Below are 23,955 nucleotides of genomic sequence, written 5' to 3' on the forward strand. Positions count from 1 at the left end.
AACACGAGCTTCTAGTCGGGCGAACATGGTGTATCGAAGTCCGCCTTGTCTACCGTTCAGTAGCGTGGAAGTGAGATGAAGGCTACTTCGTAAAATGTGTGTAATTAAAAATCAAGAGGTATTTTATGATTAAGCAAGACCAACACTGCTAACATTGAACCAGTCACAGCAGAGTTGTAGCATTTCAAAGTACCAGCTCGTTCCATGGTAGCTCCTCCATTATGCATGGACAGTCAGTGACCTTCCTGTGCAGTGCTCAACAGTGGTCATTGGAGGCACTCACGGCGCTCCCTCGGCGAGGTCGGGTCGGTCTTCCCCGGCTTCGTCACTCCCACGCAGCTTCCTACCAAGCAGGGCGCCGAGGACCAATCCGGTCGCGGCGTTCACGCCAAGCCTCCACACACGCCCGGGAGTCAGCCATTGACAGCGCGGCTCCCAGGGACCTGCCCCTGGATGATGCTGAGCCGGCAGCCAATCAGTGCGCGGCCTCGGCGATGACGCGGCGGCGCTGGGCCAATCCCAGCGCGGCGTTACTGGAGGGGCTCGTCTTGCTGGGCCAATAGGAGCGCGGCGGCTTCGATCTTTGCTGCTGCAGCTCCTGGTCACGAACGGCCGCTTTGGAGGGTGTTTCTGGCCCCGGGCCGCGACGGTGATTTGGCGGCAATAGATTTTCGGGGCCCCAGGTCGCGGTTAGACCGTTTCTAACCAGCAGATCAACAGGGGGGATCCTGGGCGCAGGGAAACACCGCGGGCCTCGTTTCACCCCTGAATCTGTGCCAGCAGCAAGCACGGCCCGGCCGGACCAGACACGGGGGCGTTCCCGGCGTCGCGTGACGTCGGCAAAAGCCAAAGAATCTCGGGAACGCCCCCGTGTCTGGTCCGGCTTTGACGGACGCCTCTCTGTTCCAATGGCTAGCCTCCATTTATGGAGCTAGCCAATGAAGCAGAGAGGCGTGTTCAAGTCACCCATACTAGAAACTACAGATTTCTCTGGAGGAGGAGCCTAACGGCTCCGCCCCCCAGCGAAACCTAAAAAGTGATGTTTCTGGCTGTGTTTTAGGCTTTTTATCTCCTTTTTAGGTCAACGCATAAATAAATGGCTTAGTGATTTACAATGTCAATAGCTCAAACTCTAATAAATGCGAGACATATTGCATTGCAAATGCTGTTTTTCCAGATGGGGTGGGCAAGAGAGCCGGGTTACAAGCAAACAACAACAGGGGGGGCAGCAACATAGATGTTAAGTAAAGCAGGAAGCAGACTTTGCAGATGTCAGTGACCTCAGTCACCACTGTTGGGGCACTAACCACCCACCTACCCACTAAGTTAATTAGATAACTTCCCTCAATTCACAGCGCACAAAATCTCACATACTCGCCTTCCGACAATGAGTTTGTCTATGTCTGCTATCCACCAGTGAGAAAAAGGCACTGTTCCGGGCTCTGTTTTTTTCCAGCAATGGGCAGACGACTGGAGCCTTCCAGGCACTGGCGCTATTAAGCTTGTGTTCTACAAGCCTTGCGGCAAATCAGTTGCTGAGCCAATGATAAAATCAGAACATGCCTCAAGGACATGGACAATGAAAGTGGTATGTAAAAACACAAGTGTATGACTCGTGCTGAACATAGGTATATTTTGTCTAACAGGAAGAGACAGCGCAAACAAACAGCAGCACCATGGCTCCGGCAGGGTGCATCTCTCTGCTGAGTTCCTCCTTTGGAAGACATAGGTTCTAGCATAACAGTAACCAAATCACAACTGGAGAAGATATAGGGTATTTTACATAACTTCGCTTCAAACAAAAGCAGATAAAAGATGGGTGAGCCGCGCCTAACAAAAGCAAAGCGGGGTCAACATACTTAAAGAGATCATGGGAAACACAAAGACTTCAGGCAGACAATAATCAAAGTTGCAACCTTGGCTAAATTCTTTTTTTAGGTCGAGCAGACCTACTCTCAATGCGTGAGCATTGAGAGTGTCTGCTTCAGACCTTTTGTGGCCCGTATTTAGGAATGTGGACAGCTACCAGACGCGCGCTTTGACGAGGTCAGATTTCACCTCGGGAGCGAGCGTCTGGTAGCTGTGCATGCGCGGTGCGAAGCCCTTACTCACACACACACAGACACAGGCAGCCCACACCCCTCTGCATGCACGCACGCACGCACACACACACACACAGGCGCGCGCATGCACATGCAGGCATACGGCACACATACAGGCACGCATACAGGCACACTATCCCCTACCTCGCATTCTCTCTCAATCACACACAGTCACGCATGCGCACACACATTCCCTCGCGCACACACGCACACACGCGCTCACACACTCCCCCCCCCACAGGTCCCCCCATCCCCCACGGCATACACACAGGCACGCACGCACTTCACATCAGCCCTGGGCCCCACTCACCGACTGCGCTCTTCCGGCGGGGCTCCTCACAGCGCGTCTCCTCATCTAAATCGGGGCTCCCTCAGGTCAGAGGAGCCCCGCAACAGGCGCCACACTCCTCCTTCTCCCCGGCCCCCTCCTGGGGACCCGGGCTACCCCGGACGGCAGGGCGCTCCATGCGCCGGCAGCTTGCAGCTCGCGGACCTCGGGAGGCGGGACTTCCGGTCAGCCGCGAGCGGATTGGCCGGCCAAGAGCTTCCGGGTCGCCGCGGGCAGCGCGGCGGCACTCTCGCGGCAGGCAAAGCAGGCAGGACAATGGTAGTGGGGCAAGCACTCCGCAGCCAGCCTCGCTAGTTTACCATGCTGGTCCGTTCCTCGAAACACTAAGGCGGGTTTGTTAAAGGGCCTGCACCTCAAAAATTTCCTTACGTCTGCCCTACCCCTTTAAATTATGAAGCGAGTACCGAATAAGCTGCTCCTACAAAATTATTGCACAGGTTTGGGTCGAAACTTCTACGTTCTTTTTGATCTCCGGCAGCGATTTTTGAACACAACATACAACAATTTGCATGCATGTAGCTGTACCAGTTTACGAAGATATTAATTGGAAACTACTTTTCTGCAGTTTACATAGAAAACACTTTTCGCAGTAATTAACCACACAGAAGGGAGTGGTCCTGGAACAACAGCACCACCTTCAGGATTCGACTAGCATCGCCGTGCAACCATAAATGCTGCCTTCAGCCCGACCAAGGAGCGAGCGCCCCGACCCGTTCATCTGCTCACCACAGACACTTTCCCACATAACACAAGCGCTTGCGCTAAGGATGTTAGGTGGAAAATAAAGAGGAATTTTGTAGGTTTACATGATGTATCGAAACATGTGCCCTCTATCCACACCTGCTTATTCAGATATCCTAGTCCACTACTAAAGGGACCATATTTGGTGTTAATGGCCCCCTAAAAACACACCCCGCTCATTAGTACATTGATTGTATGGAGGGGTATGAAACCAACTAAGCTTTGATACAAGAGGGATTACACAGAATATTCTGAATATGTATTTAAAAAATGCAGCGAGGACGCACTGTGAACAAAAATAAAGCTCGAAATTACGAATCTGAATTTCACATACCTATGCGCAATTTTGCCCTAATTTAACATAAGAACACACATTTCGCAAACACCTGGTTGAGTATTGGGAACACCTTTCATAACGTGCACATGCACATCATAACGGGGGTGGAAGGTGGTAAGAAAAGTGAGATGGGACAAGATGAGGCTTGGTGAACTTCGGCAGTGCAAGACTTTTGCCTTGTACATAGGGATATGGTGTGAAAGTTGTATGTACCAAAATCGAGCTCACAATACCTACAACCACTATATCATTGAGGTACGTGTATAGCTTGAAGTTTATTTGCATAAGTTAATTAAAACCATTGCATTACAGTAAAAGGGCATTAAAAAAGAACCATAGTATCTGCGTTCGGCTCTTGTGTCAAACTTAAAAAATAACGAAATTACTTCTGGTTATATGCGGTAAACACATATTTTCTTCATTGGTCCGTACCCGGTGAGCTTAGTCTCCAATTTTGTGGTTAGTCAATACTCCCTCTTTACAACCCTCTCCCTTTAGCAGCGGGAGGTTTGCCTATGGGCCTTTCTCTCTAGGAAGGTGCAGGTGCTATGTGCCATCATGTTGTTCAGGACTTACATTTCATGTTTACAATTGCACCTTTCTCTACAACCAGCCCCGGTGGAAATTGACCCCTGTCTAACTCATCCGTTTTCCGGTTCTTCCATTCTTTCCTTGTCCCTTAGCACCTTGATCCTAGTTCTCTGATAAAGTGCTTGTTATTAATAAGCCACCCGTAGGGAAATCCTTGGTAACCCACCTGACGGGGTGCTAATTATTTCAAAAAAGGACATGTTCCTTTTGTGTTTGACATTCCCTGACAGTCCAAACCTGAAATGGCTTTTTTAACTGTAGTAAGGCTGGTAGCCCCATTGGCTAACATGTACAGTAGTACTAATTTCCATATGGTACTACCAAATCTAGTACTCCAAGGTATCAAATTCTTTATTACATTACGTTAAACCCGACTTAATGCTGAGTCGGATTTTGAGTAACTATTAATAAGAAGCGGACTTTAGAAAGTCACCACTTTTTTACCTTAACCTCTGGTAGAGGACAGCTTTTGTCACCCGAGACAGCAGGCTGTCCCCCTTAAGATTGAAGCGTTACCAGGAACAGTGAGCATAGGAAATTTCAGGTGGAATGGAGTGTGACCTCTACCATGATGACGACCGGGTGGTGGCCATAGAAGACCCAACTTAAGAGGCTAACACCTCAGAGAAGCACATGCCTATCGCACCTGCGCCTGCCAGTTTCACTAGACAGGCTGGAATCTCCTACAGAGGGTGCAAGCCTGTTGCAGAACCAGTTTTTCATGAGGGGTGATTCATTCTACTGTGTACACTTTAGTGGTGTGCCAAGAGCTCTTCAAATGGGAAGAAGTGCTGATGCATCTTTGATTCAGGCAGTGAAGGTTCTCTGCGATTTTTTTTTTTTAGGCAAATCCCCAGTAAGTAATGTAAATTGGTATGGTTAGCCACAGAAAAACTGTTGCCCCATTGGCTAGTGAGTCCTCCACTCCAGCAAACTCGAATGAGACCTAAAAGTGGCCCCAGACATACAGTCCTCAGATCGCTACTGAACTAGAAAGATGACAGAAGGACTGCCATGCTGCTCCCTGGACCCAGCAAAGAGAGCATGTACCAAAGACGGGACTGCACCTGAAAGACCTGCAAAGAGGACTGTGGCTGCTGTGTCCACCTGTGGAAAAGAGCTCCTCTGGTGTCAGGACAAAGTGAGTGACCCCAAGGCATGTTGACTAGCCCCCTGTTCAAGGCCAGAGTCTTAAAAGTTGGAAGAAGCCAGCAATCTCGAGAGCTTAGCTGCCCATGAACGCCTGGTCACCAAAATGCCTGTTGAAAGACTGAGTCCTGACCAATCCGATGTGTCTCTAAGGCCGTGGAAACCAAGGCCAATTTTGATGTGGACTCTTGTTACACTATAAGAAAGAAAAACCTACCTACAACCAACCCCTCTGTAACGGGAGACCAGTTGATCAGTGGCAACTAACTAACCTGTCCCTGTATCGTGGGATATCAAGACCGGAGGCCAGAGACGACTTCTGATGCTCATGAAAGACAGGGTGGCCCCAGGAACACTTGCTGCATTTCTGCTGTACCTTCAGCATCCGGCATCACAAGCATCAGGACTGCTTCTTAGCTGGACCGGGGTAAAGGGAGAAAAGTACACTGAGGACCCTAAGAATGCTGAATATGACAGTTAACTGCCCTTCTTGTTACAATAACTTTTTTAAAAGTATTAATTATTAAAAAAATTACAAACCATTGTTATTTGTAATATCAATACATCTAAGTCATGTAAATACAACACATATTGCGTTACAAATGCTAAAGGTGTCACATTTGCGAAAGTTAAAACTATTGCCATTGTAAATGACAAAACTATTAATTTCGCTATTTTCAAAACCAACACATAAATAAAAAATGTCATTTACAATACCAATAGCTCAAACTTTCCTAATGCGAGACCTATTGCATTGCAAATGCTTGTTTTTTTAAGGAGTGTGTCAAAACTAAACATATGGCCGATAGTGAAAGGATCCATGTAGCAGGGGCAGGACAAATCAGCCAAAAAGGTAAGACAAATGTTAACTATTCACCAACGACAGCAAAGGGATTTCGAAAGCCAGTCTAAACAACCAATGAAAAGCCCTGGGTGCGTTTAAAGGCCACAGAGTGAATACATCATGTCTACAGAGTGACTACAGCAGGTCTCGAACACAGTGCTCCAGGATCGACCTAAATGTTTTTGATTGGTTAAAAAAATTATTTTATTAAATAAGAACAGTGAACCTATCTCACCTAAATTAAAACAAAACACTGGTGGCGGAGAGACTTAACTTCTACTGATATCAGAAACCACCTTCTTGCCCTCTAAAGGAATCTGGAGAGTATCCAATAATCACTATTTACGAACTGCCCCCCTCAGTCCAGTGAAAAAGATTTAGTTCAGACACCAGCCCCTTTATTCCTTCTTGTAGCCAAATTCAATTCACTTTACACCATACCAATATTACACTAGATAAAGAAGAAGTATTACTCCTCATCGACAATGTAGGAAGCTGGCTACTTATAGGATATACCAAATGAGATATCCTGCAAGGAGTCCATGGGTTCCCTTATGAGTGGACAGGGGCTTGCTCTAGCAATCCCAAAGAGTTCTTCTGGGGGGGGGTAAGCATGGTCGAGCAGCCTTTGGCTTATCAGAGGGTAATGTTAGACATCACCAAACTCACAGTAGAGTCAATAAATTATGCACATGACTCAATAAGGAGATCCACACCAATTTATAAAAATAACGTATCTTTATATATTTAGGCAACAGAAACAATACGATCTGGTAAGTACGATTTTCAAAAGAAATACTTTTGCATTTAAAAACTCAACACTGTGAATTTTTCAAAAGCTGCAATGTTATCCTATGGGAGGAAAAACAAGTACTGCATTCAGGTTCAGCACAGCGACTTACAAGACAAATCTCTGGGACTTAAGGTGAATGGGGGGCAAGCTCCAAGACAACGCCAACCAAGGCAACACCAACCAGGTACTAGGGTGGCCGGATGAAGGGGTGCAAAACAGCGTTGGGTGCCCAAAATAAGTCAATGGGGACTGGTCTCCGTAAAGAGAGGCTGCAGACTAACTTGGAAGCAAGTCAGGCTAAATCGACAGGGGGGGGGGGGGGGGGGGTGGAAATCAGGCCTCACAATGCTCGGGGACACAGAGACACCTTTGGTCCTCTTCTCCATGGGCCATGGGTGACTGCTGCTTTTCCTGCGCTGCCAGTCGCCCCAGCACTGCCCGCTGCCTCTGCGCTGCCTGCTGCCCCTGCACGGTTGGCGTTGCGGTAGTCAATTTTATGTGGGAGATTTCAAGAAGTGTCATGCTATTGAACAAGTTTGTAGGAAATGTGGACGCAAAGGCCATTACTCTCGGATGTGCAAGCAAAATGATAATTCAGACAAGAACAAATCTAAAGTTAATGTGTTACAATCCTCTGACCATTCTCAAAGCACAAACAGAGTATTGATTGTACAAGAAAACAATGATTGTCTTGTTGCTGAAGTTGATGTTGATGCTCGTAGATTAACAAGACCTTCTGTAGAGTTCACAGTGTGTGGACAGAAGGTGTTTTTAATGGTTGACTCAGGATCTCTTTTTACAATAATTCCTGAGCCCTCGTTCACTACTTTGTGGAAAGGTGTAATTTTATCAAAAAAAGACATTAGTCCAGTAGGCATCAAGGTCAAACTATTGATATTTTGGCCTACATGTTTGAGACCATTGCTTTTAGAACTAGGAGTGTTGACAGGAAAGTGTATATTGCCAAAGAAAGTCCACCAATTTTGGGGTGGATGCACCAATTTGATTTACATATTATCAATCCTAGGTCACCCAATTGTGTTATGGTGGTTGATGATGACATGCAAAATGGGGACATTTTGAATGGTGCACGTGGGGTCTTTGAAGACAAATTGGGGTGTGTTAAAAATTATTTACACAAAATTTTGAAACCCAATGCCACACCAATCCAACACAAGCTTAGGAAAGTACTGTTGTCAGTTAGACAAGGTCTCAAGGATTTGCTTCATGATTTATTAAAAAGTAAGGTTATTGAGCCTGTTGAAGCATCCCCATGGATTTCTCCAGTTGTTTTGACACTTAAGCCGGATGGCCGCCTTAGATTTTGCATTGATCTCAGGTCACTTAATTGTGACATAATTGTTGACACTTTTCCCCTTCCCAATATTAATGAACTTTTACAGTCAGTGGGTGGTGGTAGGTCATTTTCGAAGATAGATCTCAGAAGTGCTTACCATCAGATTAGGTTGCATCCATAGTCCAAACCACTTACTGCGTTCATCACAACAGAAGGCACATATCAGTTCACGCGTATGCCGTTTGGCCTAGTCTCGGCCGCAAGTGTTTTTCAACGCATGATGTTGAATATGTTTGAAGGGCTATTAGGGGTAGTCTATTTCCAAGATGACATTTTAGTGTCTGGCAAGACTGTTAATGAACAGAATGCCATTTTACGCCAAGTTTTATGGAAATTGGAAAACACCGGGTTGACTGTCAACAAAGACAAGTGCGTATTTTTATCTGAAGAGATTGAATAGTTGGGTTACACCATTACCAGTGGTGGGATTTGTCCCAAAAAGAATTTGTTGGATGCAATTGAAAATGCACCTCCTCCTAAAGACAAGGATCAACTCAGGTCTTTTTTGGGCCTGGTTGAATATTATTCAAAGTTTGTTAGATGCTTTGCTGACATTTCTGAACCATTAAGAGCCTTATTACGAAGAGGAAATAGGTTTGTCTGGGAACAGGCACAAGTTGACTCTTTTTGTCGAATTAAGAATGAAATTTGTGGGAGGAGCTTCGCTGCCAACCAAGATGGCCGCGTGAGCTCGGAGCTCCGAAGACCTCCCGGTCCTCCGCAATAATCCTGTGATCCATCCTGTCCCACGATTGTGGGAATCGGTTGCTAAGCCGGTCCTGAGGCGGCACCCGCTTTCGGAATGAAAATCGGACATTCCTAGACTCAGTTAGCTCGACGGATCCCGGAGGCTCCGCCCGCATCACTGGCGACCGTAGTGGGTACAGCGGTGTTTCCACATGGTACCTCCCTGCCTACGCTTCTTCACCCTGATGGGTGCTTCTGACCCTTGAGCGCCTTGCTGGGCGGCCTCAACACTGGACTTTGGAGATATCGTCGTGTGCATTGGACGTACTACACTGGACTCTTTCGCCCCTGGTATCCCCCCGTCCCGAGAGTGCCAACATGGCAGGCAAGGGAGGCTCGGACGTAGGCAAATCTCAGCGGCTCAACAGGAAACCATCCCAGTCCCAGTTCACCATTCCGGAGCGATTCTCCCAGTCCAAGGGATCACCGGTACTGGTGGTTCGTGCTAAGGGCTCAGGTAGAGATGAATCGCCGGACGACTCCGAGATAACGCTTCGGGACGTCATGGGGGCGATATCGGGGGTGCAGACGGAGATGCACACTCTCTGCGAGGAACTGTCCAGCAAGGTTGACTCCCTGAAGATTGAGTTAAACCTCATCAGGACCGACCTCGGGAAAACTAATGACCGGGTGAAATCGCTGGACCTTAAGACTTCCAGCCTGGTCACGGACGTGTCTGATATACAGTTGGAGGTGCGCGACCTGAAAATGTCTAACGGAATGCTGGCACGTCGACTGGACGAGTTCGAGGGTCGCGCGCGGCGCCAAAATGTTCGCATCACCGGTGTGCCGAGGAAGGCTCGACTGAGCTCTTTGTGGAAGAACTGGTGGTTAAGAACTTGGCACCGGGGGGCCTGAGCAAGTTCTTTTCGGTGGAACGGGCCCACAGGATCCCGGGTGGGCCGCCGAAATCGGGTGCCTCCCCTCGCCCCATCATCGCGAGGCTGTTCAATTACAGGGAGAGAGACGCTATCCTGCAAGCATCGAGGACCGCGGGCCCTCTCCGCTTCCAGAACTCTGATGTGAACTTCTTCCCGGATTTCACCCAGGCTGTTCAGAAAAAGCACCAGAGCTTTACGGGGGTGAAACGGAGACTGAGGGAAATGGGCCTACGCTACTCTATGCTCTATCCGGCTAAGCTTCACATTGAGCGTGATCACCGGACCTTCTTCTTTGACTTCCCGGATGAGGTGGGACACTGGCTTGATACCCTGCCCCAGGAACGACATGAGCCGACCGACCAGACGGAGGAGACCACCGGAGGCGCGGAAGCACGGGAATGATTGTTTGGTTACTTGCCTTCCGAGAGCTGGGTTGCCGCGAGGGACTTCGGCTTTTGACATTGCTGCTATTACTTTGACTCTTTTTGTAATTAATATGGGGGATGACGGGGGGGGGATGGGATGTCTCCTTTCTCCTCTGTGGGCTTCTTGTAGGTTAGTTAAGGGGCGACAGGCACACTGCTAGTTGGGGTGGATTATAGTCTGATGCAGGGGTGCAGGGTGGTGGGTAGTTGGGGTGTGTTTTTTCGTACTTTTTCTTTGTCTTACTCTTTGTTCTGGCTGAGGAACTACTGGTCTGAAATGTTATTGCTGTGGGCGATATGGTGGGTGGGGGAGGGGGCGCGGATCGTCCTTGATGATGGGGGGTAAATCTCTTAATTTATTGAGCTGGAATGTTAACGGGTTGGGGGACCGTATTAAGAGGGGTGTTGTGTTGCAGATGCTCAAGCGCTGTTCGCCTGATGTAGTTTTTCTACAAGAGACCCACTTGGTGGGACATGCCTGTAAGGCCTTGAATAGGCGGGGATACAAAATGGTGGCACATTCAGGGTTCTCCTCGGGTTCCAGAGGGGTGGGCATCATGGTGCGCACGTCCCTCCCGTTGGAGGTGGAGTCTGTACTTGCTGATGAAAGAGGCAGATACGTGGCGTTGGTGGGCAAGTGGGAGGGCCGCACGCTAGTTTTGGTTTCGGTTTATGTTCCCCCGGGGCTGCAGGAGACTACTTTCAGGGACCTGGGAGGCGCCATTTTAGGTCTCCCGGAGGGATTGTTGCTGGTGGGTGGGGACTTCAACTCTGTAGTCTCGGGGGAGCTGGACCGCTTTCCATCCAGGGATCTTCGCCCTTCCCAGTCTTGGCTGCCTGATTTCTTGAGTTCCATGGGGATGGTTGATTGCTGGCGATTGTTACACCCTACCCAGCGGCAGTACACTTTTCTCTCGGGTGTCCACGCTAGCTTTTCTAGAATAGACTACGTCCTCACCCCGGCTGCCCAGGCGCAGTCTGTGTCCACCGCGCGTCTCTTAGCTAGGGGCATTTCAGATCATTCTCCGGTCTGGGTCTCTTTTGACTTCCAGATCCCCGCGTCTTCGCGAGTGGCTCCCATTAACCCGTGGTACTTTCGCGATCCGAAGACCAGGGCTCTCCTGACTAAAGCTATGGACGGGTACTTTGTCGAAAATACTGGCTCCGTTGACTCCGCTGTCTCCCTTTGGGAGGCCTTTAAAACTGTGCTCCGTGGCGAGGCCTTCTCTTTGATTGCGGAGGCTTGCCGCCGCCGGGACGAGGACGTGGTGCGGCTGGAGTCTGAACTCGCTGACCTGAGCGCCCAACTGGAGCTGGATCCGTCTCCCGACTTGATTCACGCTCTCTCCCTTAAACAGTCCGAACTCCGGGCGACCACCACTGATGCAGCGAAGGCCTTGAGCAGGGAACAACAGGGCAGGATATATGACTCGGGTGATAAGGCGGGCAAACTCTTGGCATGGCTAGATAGGCGGGAACTGGCGTCCCGGGTGGTCCCAGAACTGGTGGGTGAGGACGGTCTATCCCTGACGGACCCGGCTGCTATAGTTGGGTCCTTCGCTGAATACTTTGAGGGGGTATATGCCTCCGCCAATCCTCTCCCAGAGTCTGTCTCGGCCTCCTTTCTGGAGGACATTGACCTTCCCTGCCTCTCGGATCTTGACCGAGAAGACATGGACCGAGACCTGTCCGTGGATGAGGTGGCCCTAGCGATCCGCTCGCTACGCTCCGGCAAAGCACCGGGACCCAACGGTATCCCGGTCGAGCTTTATAAACTCAAGGCTGATGCGCTGGCCACACCATTGCTTAATATGTTCCTTGAAGCCCGCGAGACGGGAGAACTCCCCCTCGACCAGAGACTCGCCACCATTGTGGTGATCCACAAAGAAGGAAAACCACGTGATCTGTGCCGGTCCTATAGGCCCATCTCGCTACTGAACGCCGAACCCAAGATCCTGGCCAAATTGCTGGCCAACCGGCTGGTGGGTGTGATCGCGGACTTGGTCCACCCGGACCAGTCCGGCTTCATACCGCACCGGAACACGGCGCTCAACCTGAGGAGACTTCACGCGGTCATGGCGCGTGCTCACCTGCTTCGTGAGCCTGCAGTTCTCGCCTCGCTTGACGCCACTATGGCTTTCGACTCGTTGGAGTGGAACTACTTATGGGCTGTCCTAGCCAAGTTGGGGTTTGGGCCCACTTACATCGGATGGGTCCGACTGCTGTATACCGCACCGTTGGCAAATGTGGTTGTCAATGGTCGGCTGTCGGCCTCCTTTGCGCTGCACAGGGGCACCAGACAAGGTTGTCCGCTCTCGCCGCTCCTGTTCGCTCTGGCACTGGAACCCCTGGCGGCTTGGATCAGGACGCATCCTGATGTCTCCGGGATTACGTGGTCACCTGGTCTCGAGGACCGAGTGTCGCTTTACGCGGACGACATCCTCTTGTATCTCACCTCTCCTTGCCGCTCACTTATTGTGGTTTTTGACCTGCTGGGTACCTTCGGGACTCATTCCGGCTTGGTGATCAACTGGTCTAAATCCTCACTATACACGTTGTGTGGAGACACTCCGCGCCTCCCCCGGGGGTGCTCAATACAGATAGCCCAGCAGGGCTTTCGATACCTGGGCATTTACGTGTCGCGCGACCCCCGAGCCCGATACTCACACAACCTTTTACCACCGCTTGCGCGATTACGCAGAGATGTCGAGGGATGGAAGAAGCTACCGATCTCCCTAATGGGCAGAGCCGCTTTATTCAAAATGATGGCGCTACCTCGCTTCCTCTACGCTTTGCAAAACACCCAAGATCCGGTCCCGGCCAAATACTTTGGAGAGATCGAATCTCTGCAGCGGGCACTGTTGTGGGATGGGAGGCCACGAATCTCGTTGCTCAAGCTGACCATACCGTGTTACGACGGGGGTATCGCCCTACCGGATATGCGACGCTACTACTGGGCGTCCCAGCTTGCGGCTATCAACCACGGCCTTTATGGCCCAGCGGCCAGCCCGGGCTACGCCATGGATCGGTGGCTCGTGAACGACGGGAACTATTATAGAGCCTTATACTCCAGGTCCTTGGACCGGAAGCTGACGGGCCCCACCAAAACGATGGTGCATATATGGCGTGCGGTCACTGACACTCTGGGCTGGAAAGATAGGATTACCTTGGCCACGCCCCTATATGACTCGGACATACTGGGAAGGCTGTGGAACACTAAAGGTTTCGACCGGTGGGACACCATCGGGATATCTAAGGTTGGGGACATGATGGCGAGGGGGAGGGTCAAGTCGTTTGACATGCTACAGTCTGAGTACCAGCTGGCGCCGACGGAATATTTCCGCCACGCCCAGCTTAGTCATGCCCTTTCCCCTCACATATCTGATGAAGGTGCGATCCCTGAGTCATCACCCCTGGAAGATCGGGTACTGGACGGCCACATGCCGGACAGCGCTATCTCCCTGACGTACAAAAAACTCATCAATGTGAGAGTGGATCTGCTTGAGCGATTGAGGTTGCACTGGGTGAATGATGGTATAGAGATGGACGACGAGGAGTGGCAGTCAGCGATCTCCTCCCCCAGGGAGGTGGCCATATCAGCGCGACTCCGCCTTGTGCAGTTGAAAATACTGCACAGGGTGTATGTCATTGGCCCTAGACTCATACATATGGGACTTTCCACAGATGGCCTGTGTCGGAGGGGTTGTGGTATGCTTGCTACTTTCCTGCACATCATATGGGAGTGTCCTGGGGTTGCCCGGTATTGGACGCGAGTGCATGAGGTGATGGCGGAAGTGACTGGTGTGGCCCTACCGGCTGAGGCCCGGCGGTGTCTCCTCAATGTTTGGTGTCCGAATGATTACAGTGTAGCCCAGACCCGTTGGGTCACCCTGGGTAATATGGTGGCCAAAAGGGATATCGCCCAGAAATGGGGTGCGCCTGCTCCCCCCTCCCTCAGCTTATGGGAAACCAACATGGACTGCTGCATGCTGCGTGAACAGACGGTGTACGTGACCAGGGGCAAACCTAGAATGTGGAGGTCTGTGTGGGGAGCCTGGAACTCCTACAGAGGTGATATTTGTGACCCCCCCAATGGAGACTGACTCTGAAGTCCAACCTTCCCCGTAGTGCCCCTTCCCGCAGTTCCAGATGGGTTATCCTGGTGTGTTACCCCCCACGTGCTTTTTCGTTGTCACTGCTGTTGTGTGCTGCCATGGGTGTGCGGCCCTCGACCCCCTCCCGCTGCGCAATTCCACTACTTCTGTACTGTCCTCAGCCACACCTCTTTCTCTTTGACTTCTTTTCGTGCCTAGCGCACGCCTCTCTCTCTTAGCCTTTTTGAGGCTTTCCTATTCTTTGGTTTATTTATACTAAGTTCGATGTTATTGAAAATTAAACCCGATTGCTTCTGCGCACAGTATTGTACATGGTCTTACCTGCTACCTCAATGCTGCCTGGCCTCCGGGATATATGGCTGAATAGCGGTGTACTTTTTCTACAAATAAAGGTTTTCCAAAAAAAAAAAAAAAAAAGAATGAAATTTGTAACGCAGGGATTCTGTCTCCTTTTGATCCTGCATGTAAATCGTATATTACTGTAGATGCCAGTCTTACTGGGATTGGTGTGGTATTTTCTCAGTTGCAGTGTGGTGCTAAAAAGACTATTCCATTTGCGTCTAGGACTCTTACTCAGGCCGAGAGAAATTATTCGGTAATAGAGCGTGAAGCTCTTGCTGCTCTCTGGGGTGTTGAACATTTTAGAGTATCTTTGGGGAGTGAAATGTATACTAAGAACAGACCACAAGCCATTGGATGAAAATGTTGTCTGCTGGTGGCGCAGGAAAGGGTTCTGCAGGCCTTGCTAGGTTTGCAGCTAGATTGCAAGGAGTATCTTTATGATGTTGTGTTTATTCAGGGATGGCGAAATGTGCAAGCCGGTTGTTTATCTCGCATGTCTGTGGATTGGGAGAGTGTTGACAAAAATTTTGCTGAAAACTTGTACAATGAGGAAGCTGTTGCCTTAGTGGATGATGTTTGTGAGTGTTCTCTAGGTGCGTTCTCAAAAGCTCAATGTATGAGTGAAATGAAATTGGATTCTACATTACAAGAAGTGGTTTCTTTGATAAAAAAAAGGGGCTTCTCGTGAGAGCATGGTACCTATTTCGGTTAGACGAATTGTCTCTTTCTGGTTCTGATGTAATCATGAGGGGATATGGTTTTGTGCCACCTTGTGGTTTAAGGTTACATATTTTTAATTTGGCACGTGAGGGCCATTTAGGTCAAGGTATGACCAACAGAAGAATTAAACAAGAGTTTTTGGTGGCCAGGGATAGTTGAACAGATTAGAGGTTGGGTACAGGTTTGTAATCCTTGTAAAGAGAGCGAGAAAAGATTAAAAATTGGTAGTCAGAGTATCATGGGTCAAATCACTGATCCGGGCAAACCCTGGTTTAACATTTGTTTAGATTTCATAGGTCCTAAGTCTGATTCGTCGGGCGATATGCGTTATGATGTTGTGGTGGTTGATGTTCATTCTAGATGGTTATGTGTTGAATTCATGAGACATTACCACAATTTCTACCATTAAAGTGATTGAAGGGCTTTTCCTGCTTGAAAGAGTTCCACACGATTTTGACAGACAATGGTACACAGTTAACTTCCAATGAGATGAAGTGTTTTTTAGAAAGGTGGGGAGTTAAACACTTGTGCACTTCACTCTACAATCCCATGGATAATGGAATTGTGGAAAGGCTAAATAGACTAATTAAAGGTACCATCCAACTTGCTGTGGCTAATAGCTTCTCTCATAGAAGTGTTATTGAGGATATGATTTGGTCTTATCGAACTACTGTTCATAGTGTCCCCTTAAAGTCTCCTTTTCAGCTTATGCGAGCACGTCTTCCAGGCTCAATTTTAATACCCGCATGGTTGAAGGACTGGGTGCATTCTGGTGGTGAGAGTGTTCCTGAAGTTGTTGGAGACAAGATTGAAATAGGTGACTGGGTTAAAGTGAAATCTGGCAGAGTCAAAGCTGGTTTGAACAAATTTAAGGGACCTTTCCGTGTGGTCAATGTAGGGAAATTCTTTGTGGTTCTGGATGGTGGCGAGAGGAGGAATCTAAGGAGAGTGGCTTTGCATCAAAAGGGAGGTATGTGTGTCAAACAAGTTTGTGAAGATGATGAATGTTCAGTTGCTATGTTCATTCCTAATTTAACTTCCAATAGTTTTTCACAGCAGTCTAGTGAGGTTTTGTCTCAATTGTCGCAGTGTGGAGATAATGAAATTGGGAGTGGAGTCAATCCTGAACATAGACTGTGCAGACCTCCTTCATATCTCAAAGACTAGGTTACATTTTAATTTTGTTTTTCTTTGGTTGGTTAGCCTATTTTACTTCTTTGTTTTTTTGTTCACTAAGGAAGAGGATGTGTGCCTGGCGTGTGTTCAGTGTCTCGAGTGTTTGTCTCGTGAGGGCGTGTTATATTCTACATTGGATTACTATTCTCAAGTGAAAGTTAGGTTGACGACACTCGACAGTGGTCAGTTGCACTGGACTGTCGAGGTGGTCGGATGCCAGGTTGTGTTCTACCAATAAACTTACCTTCATCTGCCTTCTGCGTGGCTGTTTCTTGAAGAATCATCACAACCCCCCCACCCCCTACCGCAACCAGAGTGGGTTCGAAAATACGATGTCCCAAAGCACCCCTGCACCCGACGCCCCATGACCTTGTGTGCCCAAACCAACCGTGCCTAACCAACACTCAACATCCCAACTTACCCCTCAAAGTGGTGGTCACACCTGGAAGATCCTCGAGCCTGCAGTGTTTCTTTGTCCCGGAGGCTCTCCATTGAAAACAACAGGGCACCAGACCTCAAAACAGCACCCTGCACAAGGCAGCCCTAGTGCCGCGGAGGGTGCACCTTTGGTCCCAACTTACCCTGAGCTAAGCCCTAGGAGCTTTGCTCCCACAGCCTTGTGGCCTGCTTGCCAGCAGCCCCCAACTGGAGACCCCCTATCCTCAATAGGATAACATTGGGCCTCAACACTCTTCACCCGGCCGCCCTAGTGCCGCTGAGGGTGAAATTCCAGTGCATCACTGACCCTGGGAGACAACTGAGTCTAACCCCAGAACCTTAACTTCCACAGTGGTTTACTTACCTGCAAACCGATAACCTGTTTTTCCTCCATAGGATAACATTGACAATTTTCCCTCCAAAAAACGACTGTGTGTGGAAATTTGAAAACTAAAGATATTCTTTAAAAATGGTACAAATAACCAAAACGTGTTTTCTCACCTGTTTGCAGGACATGTCCCTGTGCTGAATCTAGGCATCCAGCACGGAGTTAGAAAAAGTAACATAAAAGTAACTTACCTGCACTTTGTTTACAAAGCCTATTCATTTCAATGTACAGCTACAAAAAGTTTCTAAGTGTGGAGTTTTGAAATCTGAAAATATTATTTAAAAAAAAAATATTGCACGAACAAAAATGCATTTACTCACCTGTTTACAGGATATGTCCCAGTGCTGAATCTAGGCATCCAACACGGAGTTAGAAAAGTACGTAAAAGTAACTTACCTGCAATTTATTCAAAAAAGCCTATTCATTCCAATGTACTGTATTTGCTAGGTGTCGCATACTACTGCTCCCCGTAAATCAAACAAAGTACAAGTTTTATTGCATTGTTCTATATCCCGTAACTTATTACTGAAAAGTATTTAATGCCTATCTGTACCAGGCCTGCTTGGTTCTAAAAATAAATCACAGTATATTTTTATACAAAAACAATTGGCCTAGAGTTCAGTTCTTGAGTGTGTGAATTCATTTGCTAACCGAGTGTGCACATCAAATGCTTAACATTGTCCTCTGATACTGCCTTACTGCTCGAACAAACAACCACTATTAAAGAGTAAGGTTCTATCTAACGTTAACCTCTGCCTTCCTCTGGGGACACTTTGACTCTATACACACTATACCTCATTTTGGTGTAGTGTGTATAGAGCCAGTTTCTTAGAGCTGACATAACACCAAAAATTACAGATCTGTTTAAGAAGGGAACCTTCCAAAAAGATGGCGCTGTTTACAACAGCCTTGGAGAAAGGAAGAGTACACAGACTTCAAAGAGGTTTTTGTGTATCCTCGGTATTAGGTGCAGCGCGAAAACCTCCATTCTCCAGCTCAAGAGAGAGGCGAAGGCAACAGTTGTATTTTGTTTTACAATTAAAATAACGAAGAGGATCGCACCCGGTGGGTAAAGGAATGCTGTGCAGCCATCATGCCCGCTCGGGTATGCAAAGCAACAACAACAAACAAGCATTGGAAATGCAATAGGTCTCGCATTAGAAACGTTGGAGCTATTGGTTTTTTAAATGACAAATAATTTATTTATTTGTTGGTTTTTAAAATAGCTAAATTGATAGCTTTGTCATTTACAACGCCAATAGTTATAACTTTCGCGAATGTGACACCTATAGCATTTGGAATGCAACATGTTTTGTATTTACGTGACTTAGATGGCAGCTCTGGTCGTTAGGCGACAGACAGAGGAAGACAGTGGGAGACAGGGAAGGAGACAGAGGGCGAGTGGGAGATAGACAAAGGGAGGGAGATGGTGGTAGACAGAAACAGAGAGAGGGAGACAGAAAGGGAGACATACAGAGGGATGAGGTTGACAGGGAGACAGCGAGAGAGAGGGAGACAGACAGTGAATGAGAGAGGGAGACAGAGGGAGAGAGGGAGAGAGATAGAGAGAGAGGGAGATGTATGTATGTATATATATATATATATATACACACACACACACACAGACATGCCAGGTCTGGTGGCTCAGTAGACAAAGGTGTCCGCTGCAGGGGCCTGTGTTCAACCTCATGGTCACAGTTTTCTTTTTTTGCTATAGCCCCTCCCCCACTGATGCGGCCCTCGGCCACAAACCACACTGTAAATTTGGTCCCCGAGAGAAAGTTTTTGAGTACCCATGTCTAGAGTAAATAACTGTCAGAGGAGAAAAATGCACTTGTCTTATCTGGACAGCAAAGCTCGTGTAGTACAATCAACAACATTAAAGCAATAAGAAGATGGCAAAATGTAATCACAAATCCATCAATAAGATGCATTTACAATGCAATCAGTCTCACAATTGTGAATGTTAGAGCTATTGGCAATGTACATAATAAGAACGGGCGCTGCAGAGGGAAATTAGAAGGAATGAACTGGAGGGGGGGGGTGCGAGTGAGGAAACACTGACGCAGATGCTGACAGACTGCTTACTGGCTGCAGCTTGAAACTACTCATGTGAAATTACCACAGCTCAGTGTAGATGTCGGATGAGAACTTGTCGGTGAATCTGCAAAGCAGAAAGCTCTTGCCCACACCAGAGATACTTATGAGTATCACCCAGAAAGGGTGTTTATAATGCTTGGAAAATACCTTTGTAGGGATCTCATTTAAGTATGCTTTCAGCTCCTCTGGCCTTGAGCTCCTCGTGAAACAATACATGCATTGAATGACATTCTATAATAATATACAAATAATACAATATAATGGGGTAATAATGAATGTGATAATAATAATACTATTCATCACAACCTGCCCTGGAGTCGAATATGATACCTGCTCAGATGAACCCACCCCCCCCTTTACTTTCAAGGCATCCTTGGCAGATTTTAACCTAATTATTACTTCAGCTCCACTTGTGTCCAGATTCTTACAAGCCATGGGTGCTGCGATATTATGTCTGCACTGCATTTCCTTGGATTGCACATTTTATGTGTTTTTTTTCTTTCTCTGAAGTCCTCTGCTGCAAGTATCATTAAAATCAGAGACATGGCATTGGTAAACAAGCAGCGACCGGCGGGTGAATGGAGTGGGTATGGCATGGCAGATGAAGTGAAATACAAGCATAGCCGATGTGTCGGTCTCTGCAGCCGAAATCAGCAGTTGAGGTATGTAATGATTCCTTAAAGCTGCTTGGAATTCCTGGCTCTGTGAATGTTCTTGGAGTGGGTCCCCACTGCTGGCTTTACCAGGACATGGTAGCCACCATGCTGTGCTTTGTTGCAAATGAAAACACACCCTACTGCAGTGTCCTAGTGCCTCTGGAGGGAGGAGGACACATACTTAAACAAGCAGTGATGGGTGTGAGGTGATCTGAGGATGGCACAGGAGATAAAGTGAAATACAAGCAGCGCTGATACATCGATCTCTGCAGCTGAAAGCAGGAGCTGAATTGTGTAGTGCTTACTTAAAGCTGCTTGGAGTTCCTGGCTGTGTGAATGTGCCTGGAGTGGCGCCTCGCTGCTGGCTTTACCAGGACGTGGTAGCTGGCCATGCCATGCTCCATTGCGACTAGAAACATACCCTACTGGAGTGTACCTCCCAGCGCCCTTGGAGGGAGGAAGAGACATAGTTGAGCAACAATGGGTGGGAGGTGGTGTGGGGAGGCCATGGGAGATAAAATGAAATCCAAGCAGTGCCGAAGCAGAACACACTGTATGAAATAGTGTTTAATAATGTAGCACTGCCATGTTGAAGCTGTACGGTCTCTGCCTTACCGTAAGCGAGAACTTAGGCAGAAACGGCACAGACCAACTTAATTAAAAATGACAGTGTGTGGGGGATCGAGATTAGGCCAGGGGGGAATACAAGCAGAGATATCGAAACACACCGTATGAAAAAGTGTTTACAAATCTAAAATGGCCTTGTTGAAGCTACACAGTCTCTACCTTACCGTAAGTGAGAGCATAGGCAGAAACTGTGCAGGACCAATTTGATTAAAACAATAGATCGTGCGGGTGATCGAGATTATGTCTGAGGTTTTAAAAGTGGGATGTGGAATCCTGCTTATAAGAAGTGCTCATGTACTAAATTAAAAAAATAGTTCTGAGGACACGACATTCAATGGCACTAGTATAAGCGGACACCAGCTTTTTCCCAGCTTCGGACATGCAGTGTTGGGGAGGGGGGGGAGGAGAAATGCGACACGGCGGGTAGGGGAGGGGAGGGGGCGGAGCGGGTAAAAAAAAAAGAAGACGGAGGGAAGGCAGAGAAGGGGGGGGGGGAGGAGAAATGCGACACGGCGGGCAGGGGAGGGGGCAGAGCGGGGAGAGCCAAAATTACACGCGTTTAAAAAACAAGGGGCCAAATCCAACAAGGTGCCTTAGTCTTTCCATTACGTTCAGTGGACTGGCCGGATAGTAGTTCAAAATTCCACCAGCAAATAATGGAGTGCAGTGGAGTTGAAGAATGATGACACTAATTGTTGCCAATGCTATGAATCTTAAAGACGGAGGGAAGGCAGAGAAGGGGAGGGGGGAGGAGAAATGCGACACGGCGGGCAGGGGAGGGGGCCGAGCGGGGAGAGCGGCGATGAGGGTGTGAAGCAGCAGGGGCCTTTGAAGTGAAGCTAAGCTTCACTTCAAAGGTGTGGGAGGAGTGCTGCTGGGGAACAGATGGCGATTTGATGATGTGCACGCACATTTTAGGTCAATGCGCTTGCGCATTGACCTAAAAGCGCACGGGCACAGCATCAAATCGCCAGTCAATCGCCAGTCTAGGTAAAGCTTATTTAAGCCCCTATAGTCTCGCTCTGCTCAATGCGCATGCACATTGAGAGGCGAGACCTAAAAATAAGGCGCAGAAAGGATCAAGCACCGATTCAGGAGCGGATTTGCTGGCGAGTTCACGCAACAGATAAAATGGCAATAATAAAGCAAAAGACACGGTTCTGATCCGAAGTGAAGGATAGCAATAGAAAGTTAAAGCGCAGCATGGAGCGCGGTTTGTGGCTATTTAAATGCACATTCCTGGGTGGGAAGTGTTGTTGGGGAAAGCTGGGGAGATTAAGTAAAGTCAAGCAGTGCCGTGTGCTGCAGCAGTGAGAGGGTGGAAAGGTAGGGTGGCGTGCCGCGCTGATCCTTTCGCAAACTATTATGAATAGGCTGCTGAATAGGTGCATGGACGCCTTTGTTAACAAGCAGAATCAAGGCACATCGCCATGGTTCATGCCAAGCTGGTGAAAAAAGCATTGTGGAGGAGCATCTCGTGCCTGCTGGCCGCGACGGACAGAAAGTAATAATAGGGAGGGGTATTTTCTGTTTGACTTTTTGTATTGTCTAATTCTTTTTTGTGGTTGTAAAAAATTAACTATTAAAAGGTGGTCAGGGTTCTGGTGGGTGTGCTGGTACGTATGGAGAGTGGAATGAGTGGATGTTTGAGAAGACTAACAGAGATGGGTGCATTGAGGGTGTGTGAAAGAAGTTGCTGTGGGCGAAAGGAAGTTCTAAATAGGTTCTGGTGGGTGAAGAGAGCTTGGCGTTTTCCCGAAAATTTTTAAATGGATGTCATTGTTTGTGAATTATACATGCGAGTATCTAAAAGATTTTGATTAAATAGTTCGGAAAAAGAGGTACATGGTGACATGGTTTAATTTCAATGGGCCTGTAGCAGTTTGAGAATTAAGCATCAGTATTAGCGTTCTGTTGGTTTTTGTCAGAGTTGAGCTCAGCCGTACTGATTAGCCCAACCCCTTCTTTGTTTCTTAGTGTTTACATATGGAAAGCGATAGGAGAAATTCCCCGGCTATAGGCGGAGTTTCACCCCTGATACAGATTACTTGATGTTTCAGAAAGGCAGCGCATGCGTGCTACCTAGGAGACCTAAAAAATAACTAGTGGGATGGTACAAGTACTGTGCCCATGCTCCAGGGAACGGACAAACACAAGAAGGCAGCTTACGACGGCTGACCACCAAGTAGCAACCACATGCGAGGGACAATTAAGTCTGCTACTGGCAGAATCCAAGCTCACTGTTGGAAAAAAATAAAAGGTCTTAAAAGAGACAGCTATCTAGGCGAGACCTAAGAAAACACCAAAGGGTAAGCCGAGATCGTGAATTTGAACCGGCTTTCAACGCCAGCAAATATCAAAAGAAAGCAAGGTAGTTGACTAACATGTCAATGAACAAATAAGCTCCCTGGAGGCTGGTTTTTTTTCTACATATGCATCTACTTCTCCCAGTATGTGTTTTCATGTAACCCTCTATTGGCCCAGCAAAGCCAGGGAAGAAGGTCTGGCATAGCTTTGAGCACGACCTCTGAGCCAGGAGTCAGATGAGAAAAGGCAATTCTGCTTTGAAACAGAGGCAGCACTCACAGTCTCGTGATCCCAGCGAACGTTACACCTCTTCTCGTCAGGAGCCAGGTTACGGTCCCTGCCCATCAACTCGTCGAGTAGCTGGGCGGCTGACAACATCATTCAGCCCGAGTACTCCAGCTCAAGTTGTTCGTTTACCTGAAGCCTCTATGCCTAGAACACAAGAAAATGGTGGCACAAGCGGAGTCGACGCCGACAGAGGACTAATTAATCGTGCAAAATAACGGGGCCATTTTGAAGTTGTACTGTGACTACATGATTTTTCGGAACCTTACGGGACGTTAACCCGTTTCATACTTGTTTCATACTTATAATATTTGTGGTATTTTTTTTAACGCAACTACATGTATATTTCAGAATACTACGAAACACAGGCCCCTGAAGATGTTTCACAAAAAAACGCATTTGCTTTCAGATAGCTATTGAACGGTTCAAAAAGTAAAACCAATTATTAGACGGAGATTCAGTTATTAGGGGCGGGCGCTTAGTAC

At 48.0% G+C, this 23,955-nt stretch overlaps 1 protein-coding gene across 2 annotated transcripts in view; it reads right to left on the minus strand.

Moving 5' to 3' along the window:
- The window catches only part of LUC7L3 (LUC7 like 3 pre-mRNA splicing factor), a 229,806-nt gene extending 206,172 nt beyond the window's left edge, over positions 1-23,634 (minus strand). Inside the window, exon 1 of one of the 2 annotated variants that reach the window (XM_086930848.1) lies at positions 23,465-23,634. In XM_086930848.1, the coding sequence (XP_086786974.1) occupies positions 23,465-23,566 (102 nt within the window). In that variant the 5' untranslated portion in view covers positions 23,567-23,634. The remainder of the gene's footprint in view (positions 1-23,464) is intronic. The other variant, XM_086930847.1, reaches the window with a different exon arrangement.
- Positions 23,635-23,955: the final 321 nt, after the last annotated feature.

The sequence above is a fragment of the Lissotriton vulgaris genome, chromosome 7, assembly GCF_964263255.1.
Source record: "Lissotriton vulgaris chromosome 7, aLisVul1.2, whole genome shotgun sequence".
Classification (NCBI taxonomy): Eukaryota; Metazoa; Chordata; class Amphibia; order Caudata; family Salamandridae; genus Lissotriton; species Lissotriton vulgaris.